This window comes from Cibotium barometz, chromosome 12, assembly GCF_041138505.1.
Source record: "Cibotium barometz isolate CiBa-2024 chromosome 12, ASM4113850v1, whole genome shotgun sequence".
NCBI classification, from domain to species: Eukaryota; Viridiplantae; Streptophyta; class Polypodiopsida; order Cyatheales; family Cibotiaceae; genus Cibotium; species Cibotium barometz.
In genome coordinates this window covers 13876044-13890535 of record NC_141057.1, presented here as the reverse complement: position 1 = coordinate 13890535, position 14492 = coordinate 13876044, and the positions used below count along the sequence as shown (strand labels likewise).

At 37.3% G+C, this 14492-nt stretch overlaps 1 protein-coding gene across 1 annotated transcript; it reads right to left on the bottom strand.

Annotated features, from left to right (window-relative positions):
• Positions 1-484: 484 nt before the first annotated feature.
• On the bottom strand, positions 485-1573 carry LOC147633088 (uncharacterized). The gene has a single exon (XM_086805791.1). It carries the CDS (start codon positions 1473-1475, stop codon positions 939-941), a length of 537 nt encoding a protein of 178 aa, XP_086661917.1. The 5' UTR covers positions 1476-1573; the 3' UTR covers positions 485-938.
• Between the last annotated feature and the right edge of the window lie 12919 nt (positions 1574-14492).

Genomic DNA, 14492 nt, shown 5'->3' with positions numbered 1-14492 from the left:
CAAATAGAAATGTATCACTTCTCCACATATATCAAATGAGAGACACCACTACCCGATTGCACACATAAAGTATATAATCATTTATACTCATGGCATGCATATAATTGAATTTTTGCTAAAGCAAAGACTAGTTTAACACTAGTTTGGTAGCAAAACATGACATGTCAATGCAAAATTTAAAGGTTTGCAAGAATTCTCTATACTCTCTGAACATTTGACCACACAAAAAATTAGATGTTAATTATGATAATTTGGATTCTGACCTTAACAAAATGAATTCATCAACTTCATGCCATAGAGGATGTAAAACTATTCTCATATGCTTATTATTACTAACTAGTATTAAATTAAAGCAGGCTACTTGGCAACGGACTATTTTTAATTTCATGATCTATTCAAAGAAATCAAAAGTATTGAGACTTGAAAGTAATATGAGATGCAAAGTCAAGTAAAATGAAATGAGAATGATTAAACAGGTGAAAAAGTAAACTGCCATTTGATTTGCATTCCAAGATTTTAGACACTCTCATACCATCTCAAATAAATGATGTCTTGTATATGTTTATGAGGGGTTTTTTCTCATCGAAACTTGTTGATCCTATGGGAAGCTTTTATGCAACGCATGCTCGCAAGTGCACAACAAGGACAGATTAGATACTCTCTTGATGTTCATTCTTCTTTGTTAAAAGTGAGATGTCATGGGAAAGTAATTCTAAAGGGAAAAAGTGGTATCATGAGTATGGCCCTACTTCTACCTCTACATTGAAAGAAAGGGTTCATGGACAAGTAATTTTAGAAGCAAAGAAAGGGTATCACCCTTATAGCCCCGACTCAAGTGTCCCTTGTCATGACAAGTAATTTTAGAAGCAATTTTAGAAGCAAAGAAAGGGAGACATTCTCCCTTGTCATGAAAAATGGGGTGTCATGAGGAGAAGCTTTCAGAAGGAAAGAGGGGGTAGCATGGTGATGTCGGGCAAAACTTGGTCGGAGGTCAAGCCAGCCCAAATGTCTAGCTCACTGAAGCTATGATCAGAAGAGCTGTTTGAGAAAAGATCACCACGACTACTAAGGTCATCACTACTATGGTGTGGGCTTTCCACATATGGACACCGACTTTGGAAGAAAATGTCACCACCTGCACAAGCATCATGGGGCCGAGGGCTTTCCACACTAGGCAAGCAGGTAGACGCTTGATGAGAGAGGTCATGAGCACCTTCTTCAATATCCGATGGTAGCAAACAAGCCGTCTTCTTGCCTGTGAGTTTCTGTACAAGGGATGGAAAATTCATGGCATCAGTCTTCACAAACACAGGGTTGTGTATTTGAATGACTCTAACGACAGGCTTTGGCAATGAAGCCTTCTTAGAATACTGATCGCTATTGCTGACAGGCTTGGAAATCACTCGTGATTTGTTGAGGCCGAGAGAGAGGATGCGAGGCGAGCTCTCGCGGTGGCGAAGGTGGGGATTGCCCATTATTGATGGCGGAAGCTACAAAGGAGTTTAACCTAAGGAAAAAGTGAGCTAATAAAATAATTGGAGTGTGATCAGAAGTGCCTCTCACTGTATAGACGATGCGCTCAGGTGCTTATATAACGAAGAAATCAGTCTCTCGTTATTACCGCCTTTGTTGATCTGCCCCCCCCCCCCCCAAAAAAAAAGTCCAAACGCAAGATGCGTGCTTCATAAGCTAACACACACACACACACACACACACACAAAAAAGATGCACGTGCGCGTGTTGCCGTTCCTCTCCATCAATTTCACACAACCTTGAGCCGCAAAAGTAGAGCACAAAAGTTTGCCACCTGCCACTTTTTTTATTACCATGGTTACGTTACTTGGATATATAGTTTGCTTCTTCTTCTTTTTTCAATGGTGTATAATATTCAGGCTTTTTTGACTGTATTAATTAATGGCCACTATACCATTAATTAATACACCTTTGACCTCACCTTTCTACCCTGCTTTTGCTCTCGCTCACGTCCCTCAGTGGGGCTGAGAGCCTCCTTTGTCAAATTCCCTCCTTTGGCACCTGCCCAGCATTGAAGATCGCCCCCCTACCCTTGCACCAAGAGCTAGGTAATTATAGTATGTTTTTAATTTAGTATGTTAGGTAATTATAGTATGTTTTTAATTTAGTATGTTTTTAAGTTTGGTATCTTTTCTTTTCTGGAAATATACTATAATTAAAACATACTATTTAAATTTTTAAACATACTATTTTTTAACCTTATAATTTACAAGCTTAAAATACTTATTCTAAGGATTCAAAAGTTTATTTAATTAATAACCATTCAAAAAAACGTTTTGGTTGCTTATAGTTTGTATTTTGAGCAAATACTATTACCATTACCATGTAGATATGGCCTTGGGGGCCCTTCATATTAAAAAGGGCATATTCCATAGAAATTAATCAAAAACATAATCTAGGGGGTCTATTGGGTTTTCATTTTCAATTACAGCCATTGTACAATATTAATATGGGTGCCAAATTTTGTTAGGGTATTAATTAATTAGTTTCAAAGGGGCAAAGCGCGAGGACCTTAGGCATAATGCCTACTTTGATGTTCAAAATCCTTTCCACACATGTAAATACATTTTAATCCTACCTAAATGTAAAGATTAGCTCAATAATTTTGCATAATACCTACATAGGTCATCCCACATAAACAATCAATCATAGGCACTTTAAAGAGATCATACAATGGTTTTTTTAAAATGTGATTTTGTACTTGAAATTAAGGTAGAACAACATGCAATTTTTTAATTATGAAAACACCTCAAGTCATCATCTCAATGATGAATCTGAGGTAGAATGTGATTACCTATATTATTCACACTCCCCAAGTCTTTATTTGGGGACCACCTTCCACTACCTAGTCCACTCCATCCTTTTTTTTCAAGATTTGCAAAACTTGCACAAAGCGAATTCCTCTATAACTGCACCATTTTGCAATCTCATACTCACATGCGTTCACATTAGCAATGTCCCATATGCCTTGTGTAATCACTTCTCAAATCTCTGTCAAAGAATTCACCATGTGGCAAGGAAATAAGTACTACATACTCCAACATAAGAGTTTTTTTCAAGCTCGCTCATCACCAGTACTCTTTTACACTAAAAAAGTCAATGTTTTGGAGAAATTGTTATGGTCATCACAAATGATCTCATAGTCTAAAGTGGTCAAATCTCATCCTCTCACGTGCTCAAACTACAAGTCTACTATACTCACCGATTCTAAGTCCAAATGTCATCATATAAAACTCCCACATATAATCATACACTTATAAACTATACGTGTGTTGTGAGAGAGAGTTTCCATAATCTATATGATGTATGGGAGTTTGAACAAATATGTTTCTTGTTCACCACTAGTCCACTACAAGTAACATGGCATCATTCCAACACAAGCAACATGATTTGTTCCACGTATACTAGAAAGTACCACAAAACCCCATTGCATTTCCCTTTTTTGCCTTAGAATTTATTGAAAAAAAGGAATGTAACTTTAACAATATATACCCAATTCTATGGATCTTTTTGTTAGCAATAGACCCCATATCCCACATTACAAGGCCTTTGTTGGTGTTTGAGGGAGAAGCCCATGAATTAAATTAGCAAGGATGTTACTATAAAATCATCATTAAAAATGGTTTTTCATTCTTAGCATCATGGCATGTAGAAGTATGATTTAAGGTATTAAAATTCAATATATCTACTATTGCTACACACGTGATGTAGATATGTTTTGGATACTCACATAATATCCTACATTATTGAGATGACATGTGTAATAAAATCATCTTAAGATCTTGGACAATATCTTCTCATTACCATAGAAACCCTTTTATCTACTAGCATTATACTCTTCATCTTACAAGAAGGCATATTTTTATTTTTATTCTAAACACTAGAACTAAGCTTGGTTAGTGCTTTAAAACTTTTTTCTACCTTACCTAGCATGTAGGGTTTGATATCCATACACTTTCTTCTTGAAATAATAGGCCTCCATGGGATGAGGCGGATAGGGTTCTACCATTATTCCATAGTCTATATACTAGATTATTGAAAATCTTTAACAAGGCTGGGGTGGTTGCATAAGATTCAACACTTTTAAAATATACCATTTAATAGGGTTTTATACTTGATTAAAAAATAAGGTATATCTAAAAATCTAAACTATCTTGGACATAATCAATTCCCTATATAAATCTAAGGTATAATTTTTCTCTTAAACCCAAAGTTGACTTGAGATGCCTAGGATGTGAAAAAATATAAGGTTTCTCATAAATATAAAGTTGACTTAAGATGAGATGTGAAAAATAACATTTTTCTTAAAGAAAAGAAGAGCTTTCTCATAAAAGTAGAGTTGACTAGAGATGACATGGAAAAATCTTATTATTCTTAAAGAAAGTAAAGCAAGCATGTAGAACTTAAAAAAAGAAAAGTTTTAACTTACAGGTAAAAAGTAACAAATGTATTTTCTTTAATCGCACATGGTTCAAATGTAGATTAAGAAAAATGTAAAACAATAAGCTTAAAATCATGTATGGGTAGAATGAACCTTAATATGGTTAATCATATAAATATATTCAAAAGAAAAAAAGGAGGCCGACCTGAGGTTCCATAAAATATTCATTTTATTGACATCCTAAAATTCTTTGAAGTCATTTTTAACACTACATGGACTTATTGGAGATAATAATCTCATAAAGGATAGTATTAATGCATCAAATTTTGAAAGTAGCAATTAAATAATAAAGAAAAATATGTAAATTAATATAATGAACACATCAAAATTAAACAAAATATAGATAAAAGATGAAAACAAAGAACAAAACTTTAATAACATATCTATATTCAACCTATACATCTTGATTTACTGGAGCTGAAAAAAACATTTTGCTAATAATGCATCCTTGTTTTATGTTAAAAAATGTGCATGTGCATTTATTCACACACACACACACACATGAGAGATGTAATCAGGGATTTCACTGACGTAAACGAGAACATGTGAACATGTTAATAACATATGTTAATAACACAAAAAATCTTGTGATCACATGTTATATTCACAAAGCTTTCACAAGGGCCTAAAAAAATTATCTTTGTCGAGCATAAAAAATCTTCTTAGGTGGCCACTGACCTGCTATTATGTGAAGATGGTAACATGAGAACATGTGAATAGCTTATTCCCATGTGTAGCCAAGCTTTTAAGGGTTCCCAAATGGCAAGTGACCTATTATTTTGTGAACGGTAACATGAGAACATGTGAATAACTTGTTCACATGTGTTATTATCACAAAAAATCTTGTGATCACGTGAATATTAAATCCCTGGGTGTAATCGCGGTGTTGTGTGTATGTGGGAAAGCACCCTAAAGGTGCAAGAAATTGTGGCAAGATAGGAATGCCACATGTAATATTGAATGGTGTGTAAGTGTTAACCAAAAGATTGGAAAAGGGAGTGCCACACATGGATGATGACATGTAAAGTGGGATAAGGCTAGAGAGTCTATATCATTGTATGGTTCATTGTGATATGCAACTGAATAGAATTGAGTGTTGAGTGTGCATTCTCTCTCTCTCTCTCTCTCTCTCTCTCTCTCATGGAGTTTTTAGTGTGGTTTAATCCACCTTAATTATGTTGCTTAATCTTGTGTCTATCACCATGATCAATCCCATTTTAGGATTGATCATGGTATCAGAGCTTGGGTGGGCTCTTGGTCATGGTGAATATTTATGTATAGTTTTTCTTATTTATGAGGTTATTTGATTAAGCATTATTTTCAGTTATTATGGAAAAACATTTATGCACACTCATATTATCATTTGGATTTGCATTTGTGAGGATTTGAGAGAGATTTGGAGATACCATTCTCAAGTTTGAGAGAAGATTTGCAAACAAGGAGGTTGCATAGAAGCTGCCCACCAAGAGAGTTGAAAATGGGAGTTTTGCAACATCAAGAGCCTGCTCATCATCAACGAAGCTGAAAATGGAGAATTTCAGCAAGTATGAAGATTATGGAGTCTTCGGTGTCAACAAGGAAGCTGCCAAGGAGACAAAGGTGTGTCAAGAAGGTTGGTTTTGTGATTTTGCCTCTATTTTGGTGTTTAAGCATGAGAAATTACTCATGAGAAGGGTTGCTGATTTATGGGATGAGAGGATCCCATGGTTCTTTGCATTTGGGCAAAGAGTGTAGGAGGTGCAATGCTTGTCTAAGAAGGGACAAGCGGTTATGGTCTTGGAAGAAGTCCATGGTTATTAAGCACATTGGAAAGAGTAATGCTTATGGTTTTACTCATGGAAGATGGGCAATGTTTGGTGGAAGCCTTTGGAGCTTTCACATTGGTTTGCGGCTTGGTTTCTTGAGAGAAACCAAAGTGGAGAAGCACCCTTGAGTGGTGCATGCAAGGAAGAAGCATGCGGTTTTTTACGCTCAATGAGAAGCTTACTATAGCCATAATGATGGCTATGTATAAACCTCAAATGGGAGGTTTGTTGAGGAAAATTGAAGACATGATTGTAACATGGAGAAGCTGCATAGGGGCTTCTATCTATGAGAATCTATGAGAAGCCTGCAAGTTAGAATCTGGATTGGGAGCTTGTGATAGCCATGCACATGGCTATGGAAAGATCAAAGGAAGGTTTGGTTAAGGCAAGGGACTTGTATGCAAAGCCGGCAAATAGCTAGCACCACCAAGTACATGACAAAAAAAATTGCAACAATTTAAGAAGTTGCACGTTGAGCAGCAATGATGGCAGTAAAGTGCCGGAAAGAAAAGAAGCCATTGGAGTAGCTATGGCATGAGTAACTGTAGCAATAGAACAACAGTGTGCGCAATGAGAAGCAGGTGGACTCAAGCAAAAGGAGGCAACTCTAGCATTGACACGTTGTGTTGAAGGGCAACAAGAAGCGAAATTCTCAACAAAGAAAGGAGCAAAGCCATGGAAAAAAGAGGTTGTTCTCTGCACATAGCAAAGGGGCTAGCCAATGGACCACACTGCAAGGTTGGCAAAGCGCAAAGGAGACAGCCAAAGCAAGGTTGTGCTACACATGCCAAAGGGGCAGGCCACAAAGGAGACAGCCAAAGCAAGGTTGTGCTACACATGCCAAAGGGGCAGGCCACAAAGTTGGCATAGCAAAAAGACGGCTCTCCGAAGTAAGAGAAGGGTTGGCATTGAAAGCACTGAGTAAGTAGAGCTGAGTGTAACGTCGCCATGGAAGCTTGGCGAGACAAGGTCAGCAACCTTGGAGAAGAAGGGGACTAGATGGGTCGCAACTACAGTGCATTCCACTCACCAACAAAATGACCACATGGAGTAAGCCTATAAAATGACAAAGCATGTCGCATGCTGCAGACATGTAGGTGGTGTGCCAAATGAGCAGATCAGATTTTGTGGATTGAAGGACATAAAAATATATCTAATACCCTTAATCAACATAAGAGTGTATTCACACACAACCAAATTTTTAGAGTTTTTTAAGAAGATGTTTACACGCACTTGGGTTCACTGCCTCTGCTGGCTTTGGCTAAAAGGCTTTGTAATTTTTATTCTCACCCACATGGTATGAGGGTAACCATGCCCGAGCTCACCTAGAAGCTCGAAATGGTTGTCGTGTGATGTGTGGGTTGGTTCCCACCCAAACTCCCATGCTCAAATCGGACTCAGTGGTTCCGCTGTGAGCGAGTCGGCTTAAAATGGTTCCGCTGTGAGCGAGTCGGCTTAAAATGGACTAGGTGTCTAAGATGGTAGGCACACGCACACATGTTTGGTTGATGGACACTCCAATGTATCATTGAGGGGGAGTGTTGAGAGGTAGCGATTGCAGTTGTGCAATGCTACATTGATATGGGTGATGAGTGAGTTGTGGAACACCTCGATTAAGAGGGGGTGTTGAGAGATGTAATCGCGCTGTTGTGTGTATGTGGGAAAGCACCCTAAAGGTGCAAGATATTGTGGCAAGATAGGAATGCCACATGTAATATTGAATGGTGTGTGAGTGTTGACCAAAAGAGTGGAAAAGGGAGTGCCACATGGATGATGACATGTAAAGTGGGATAAGGCTAGAGAGCCTATATCATTGTATGGTTCATTGTGATATGCAATAGAATAGAATTGAGTGTTGAGTGTGAATTCTCTCTCTCTCTCTCTCATGGAGTTTTTAGTGTGGTTTAATCCACCTTAATTATGTTGCTTAATCTTGTGTCGATCACCATGATCAATCCCATTTTAGGATTGTTAAAACAACACATTGGGGAAGGAAGGGGCTTGTGCTTTTGAGTGTGTCATAATTGAGCTAAGGCATAACTAAGAGTCTGTTTTCATGGGCAATGATATATGTGAGCATGATATGAATCCATAGCTATTTCTTAGGATGTTCACTATGTATAGAAATCCCATATAACACGAGTGTTAAATGGGTATTTGAAAAACCCCCTACTTACAAAACTTTTATAACCTATATGCACCCCTTTTGTAAATTTTTAGATGATAAACTTATCCCTTATGTATGTATATTGTTTGTAACTCCACAATAAAATGAAACCCCTTCTAGTAATGCACATACTATCTTACATATTACTTAGTGCACTCCCTTGGAAGCTACTGCATGTCCTTGTTGGCTATTAAGACTATTTAATAGAGTAAGAATTCCTTGCACATAAAGTTTAAATCATGTTCTTATGTTGTGAATGATGTCCATAAGAAATCCTTAAAATGATTACCTTACCACACTTCACATGAAAAAATAGATTAGTTAAGCTATACATGTATGTATTTTTACCTTAGCTTATAGTGAACAGGTCTAGTAGCATAATGTAGTTTGTATTGTGGCAATAATTAGTACTAACTGGGTGATAGCAGTTAGCTTTACATGTAGCCTTAAGCTAGAGTAAATTTAACACTTAGATATCCCCCCTACCATATAGTAGTTCAATTCTTAAGGCCCATACTTCCCAAAGGTGACATTAACTAATCATGCCAAATAGTACACTACATACCTCTAAAAGTCCTATGTGACGATACCCTATACCCAAGGAAAGAAAAAATCCATGTGTTCATTTATGTCCACATAGATCTAAGAGCAAGGCAACTCCAAACAACATGCCATATATTAGTAGTCTTGCATCTATGGCATCTATCAAACGTAATGCTTCTTTGTTAGCAGGTTTTTTGTTGACCATATGTTTTTATGTATGTATGTATGTATGTATGTATATGTATGTATATATATATACATACATACATACATACATACATACATATATATATACATATAGATACATACATATACATACATACATACATACATACATACATACATACATATATATATATATATATATATATATATATATATATATATACATATACATACATACATACATATACATACAAAGGCCATATTAGGGATTCTGGGAAAATCCCATTACTTTGGGAATTTTCTTTTCAAATACTTTTTATTGTATCTTCAGCATACCAAATCCAAAGTTGTCGGAGAATGTGGATTCAGAACCTACACTTCAAGGGCTTTCCAACTATATGTCAAATAAGCTCGTTTTGACTAAAGCTTAAAAGGATTCACTGTGCCCCCATTTTTTTTATCATGCAAAATGGGAATTGGGATTTTCCCACACTCCCCAATATGGTCTTTACACACACACACACACACACACACACACACACTCACACACACACACATATATAAGAGCAATCATCATCACTCTCCATAAAAATACTTTGACTTTAAAGAGAATAATAGATATGCCCCAAAGATTTACCCACCTTCCTACCACACATTCGTATTCTAGTTAAGCCTCTAAATATTGTTCATATGTGTAAAATTAATATTTTATTTCACCATTTGAAGGTAATAAGGGCTGGTGTATGAGGAGCTCCACTACAGCAAAGTCAATCTATAGTCCAAGAAGCCTCAGTGAAGGAGGTAGATATGGGGATATCTTGTATCTTGATAAAAGGATATGACTCAATAATATCCTTTCTAATATTATGGAAGTATTAAACACAACTATAAGTTGTTTCTCATCTCCATTTCAAAAGATGGCCATCCCACAAATCATGTAAATGCACTAACCCTTCTAAGTTAGTGAAGGGTTGAACATATGTGACCACCAAATGTGTTGGCATAATAATGAGTTACCTATAATTCTAGGAGATCTCCATTCCACCAACCCTAGGATGGAATTCCAATGTCTAGTTAAAAAGGAGAAAAAAGGAGTGGCTTTACATCTTAAGGGAGAAAGAGGGAAAAAAATATCAATATTAGAAAGATCTTGCTAGATTCCATGACATCTAAGAAACCTTTAAGAATCTTCTTGAGAAATGTGGACCAATTGTTTGTCCTCTAGTAGCGTCCCCCCAATCTTTGACCTTAGACCAAGATAATCAATGATAGCATGGTCTTTTCTTCTCCTTATTTCTCCACAAGAACGATGTAATAGGGGAAAGCAACTTAATCCATCGACTTTTCTTAAGGTAAAGGAAAGGGCAATAGAAATGTGTGTACGCTGGTGAGATAAAATCATGAAAATAATTATAGTGTGAAAGGGAAGGGGAACATTATTCCACTTATTGAGTTTCATACCGATTCTCTAGAGAGTCTACTCCATGAGTTTTTTCCCAAAAACTCCATCCCTAAAATGGGACATCCTAAATGTATGAAATTGTTTCCTTTGTTAATCACCTAACCCCATCTAGATATATCAAAGTTATCACCTTCACAAAAGCTAATCATCCTATATTTGGTCATATTACAGAACCAAAATCATCTAAAATTCACTGAACAATGGCAAGAGCCCTTCTCATATTATAATTTATGGCCTAAAGAAATAATAGTGAATCATCTATAAACCATTCAATAATCAACTGCTTCCCCTTCTTCATTTCCAATCCCACAACCTTGTTGAAATATTGAGCTCAACTAGTCCTACAGACATTGATGACCTGCTAGGTGATAGATTTTGCACTTATGCCACTGGAACGGTTGGTGAGATTATGGTTGATATGCTGCCAAGTGGTGGACAATAGGCTATGTGACAAAGCCACTTTGGAGTATTAGAGTTATGGCATAGTTATAATGCCAACTCATGTAGTCAGGTTCACACTATGGACTAACCATTGTATATTATAGTACGAGATTACTTTTCCTTACAATTTGTACTCTTATCTTTTTACGTTAATGGTTGTAGATAAAATAATAAGATAGAAGAAAATTCAGCCATCTATCTCTCTCTTGTGCCTTTGTCTCCCTTGTGTGTGTGTGTGTTCTTACGTTAATGGTTGTAGAGAAGATAGAAGAAAATTCATGTAGTCAGGTTGACACTATGGACTAACCATTTTATGTTATAGTAGGAGAGTAATTTTCCTTATAGTGTGTACTCTTATCTCTTTATGTTAATGGTTGTAGAGAAGAGAAGAAGATAGAAGAAAATTCAGCCATCTATCTCTCTCTTGTGTGTGTGTGTTTTTTTGCAGCAAGGAACTCAAGTTATCCCTCTCCCCCACATTCTCTTTATGGTATCATAGCTCTATTTTGTGTGAGAGCTAAGGAGGCAAGAAAGAGGAAATAACAAGGCAAACAAGGAAGCGGTACATGGGTACGGGTATTTTCATCTCTTTCCCTCTCTGGAAAAGAATATTGAGAGTTCATCATCACAGGTGATGAAAAGGAGTCGGAGATTGCTGAAGAAACTTCTACCCCTCAGCAAGTGCAAGCATATAAAGCATGGCATAAAAAATCTAGAAAGGTGCTTTATTGGTTGTCTAACAATGTGACAAATTCTATGATTCTTCATATACAAGATGCACAAACACCCAAGGTGGCTTGAAACACCTTAGTAAAGATGTATACCACACGAACACCCAAGCTTGAAAGATGTAGCTAAAGTAGGAGCTGTATAATGTGACTAGAGAAAAGTTTGAGTATAAATGATTACTTAGTGAAGGTTAAAGGGCTTTAGATTCTCGTGGTTCTATTAGATCACCAGTAAATAATGATGATATGATCTCTGTGACCTTGAATGGTCTTGGAAAAGTATACAGCCACTTTCAAACCTTCATTGGAGTTTGAGAGAACTTTGTTGATTTTGAAGAATTGATTACTCTTCTCATCTGTGAGAGTGGAGATGAATATTGGGGGAGGCTCATCCTCTAAAAATTGTACCCTTTGCAACAGAATAGTATTACAGAAAGGAAAAATAGGCACATTGCAAAAGTGGCATGGGCCTTACTATGTGAAAAGAATATGCCATATTACTTTTGTGCAGAAGTAGTAGCAACTGTTCATGGTATGATGCTTGAATAGAAGTTTACAAGCATAAAACCAGACGTGTCTTACTTGAAAGTGTTTGGGTGTATTACATATGTGCATGTTTCCAATAAAGTGAGAACAAAGTTGGATCCAAATCTAGGGAAATGTATGCTCATTGGTTATGCTTTGGAGTAGAAATGTTATAGATGTTATAACCCTACTACTCATGAGATGCGAGTAAGCAAAGGTGTTGTCCTTGATGAGATGAGCAGTTGTAGTATGCACCAGTAAAGGTAATAGAAGATGCAAATGTAAGAAGTAATGATGTTTCCCCACATGTAGAGCAACAACAGCACAAGTGCCCAGTGGACTTGGAGAGTCCTCCTAATAGTGGATCCAATGTTAGGCATGTTGAGAATAGATGTAAGTACACATGTACAACACAAAGGGAAGGGAAAGGTAGATCAACCTTTTATGCCTCATCTGTCACCGGGTCACTCATATGTGAACAGTGACCCTAGTGGCTCTCAAGCAGAGCCTTGATGTGAGGAGCTTGGCATTTTTTCAATGGTTATTGTTGCTGCAAGGAGAACCAGGGTTGTTTTGAGAACCACGGTTGTTTTGAGAACACATGGTAGTGATTCAAGTACTTGTATACATCTACTGGCTAGCATTTTGCAAGTGGTTACTGCTGGTGCAAGGAGAACCAGGGCTGTTTTGAGGACACCTGGTAGTGATTCATGTATATACATGTCTACAAGGGTTAGATACCATGTTGATAGTTTGCGATATGATAAATATAAAGCCTATCATTATACCTACATGGTTAAAGAAATACTAGAGTTGGAACCCACTTGTTTTGAGCAGACACTTGGAAATAAAAAATGGAAAGATGCCATGAATGAGAAGATGGCAGCATTGCATACAAATGCAACATGGGAGTTAGTGCCTTTGTCTAAGGACAAGAAGAAAATTGGATGTATAAGATCAAGCATAATGTAGATGGATCAATGAGAAGGCAAGTTGGTTTCCAAGGGCTATGCATAGACCTATGGCATTTACTCTATGAGGAGACATTTAGCTCAGTTTGCGAGAATAGCCACTATGAGAGTTTTCATTTGCTATGGTTGTGAAGGGTTGGTCTTTACATCAAATGGATGTAAAGAATGCTTTCTTACATGGTAATTTGCAACAACAAGTATACAAGATGCAACAACTAGGTTATGAGAGTGATGCACTCCCAGATTTTGTGTGAAGGTTACACAAAGCCTTGTATGGCTTGAACCAGGCACCTAGAGCATGGTCAAACAAGATTGGGGAGTATATTTTCACCATTGGATTTTTGATATCCAATGCAAATTTTTCAGTTTGTGTTAAAAAGAACCTTTATAGAGGGATCGTGATATTAGTCATTTATGTTGATGACTTGATCACACTGGTGGGTGATAATGATGCTGACATACATGATGTCAAGAGATTTTTGAAGCAAAAATTTGAGATGAAGGATTTAGGTGAGCTACAATATTTCTTGGGCATAGAGGTGGTGAGATCAATTTATGGCATTTTGTCAAGTACAGAGGTAAAGTACAGGGGTGCTGCTATGGGGTAGCTTGTGAGGTAGCTTGGTTTCAAAAGCTACTTGGTGATGATATGGGTGAGCCCCTAGAGAGGAGAGAGAGAAGGACAAAGATAGACAGAGGGGGAGAGAACGTGTGCGTGTGTGTGTGTGTGTTAAAGGAGGAAGAGGGTTTCAGAGAAATAGAGAGAGAGAGAGAGATTGAGGATGTATAGTGGCAGGGAGAGAGAGAGAGAGAGGGAGAGGGATAGACAAAGGGGGAGAGAGAGAGAGAGAGAGAGAGAGAGAGAGAGAGAGAGAGAGAGGGATAGAAAAAGGGGGAGAGAGAGAGAGAGAGAGAGGGAGAGAGAGAGAACGTGTGTGTGTGTGTGTGGTAAAGAGAATGTGGGGGAGAGGGAGATCTTCAAACCCTAGCAAGCAAACACACACACACACACACAAGAGAGAGCAAGACACAAGAGAGAGCAAGACACAAGAGAGAGATGGATAGCTGAATTTTCTTCTATCTTGTTCTTCTCTACTCAGAAAACATAACATAAAGATAAGAGTACGCGCTATATGGGTTAGTAATACTCAACTACTACAACATCCATAATGTGAACCTGACTAAATGAGCTGGCGCTATAACTATGCCAG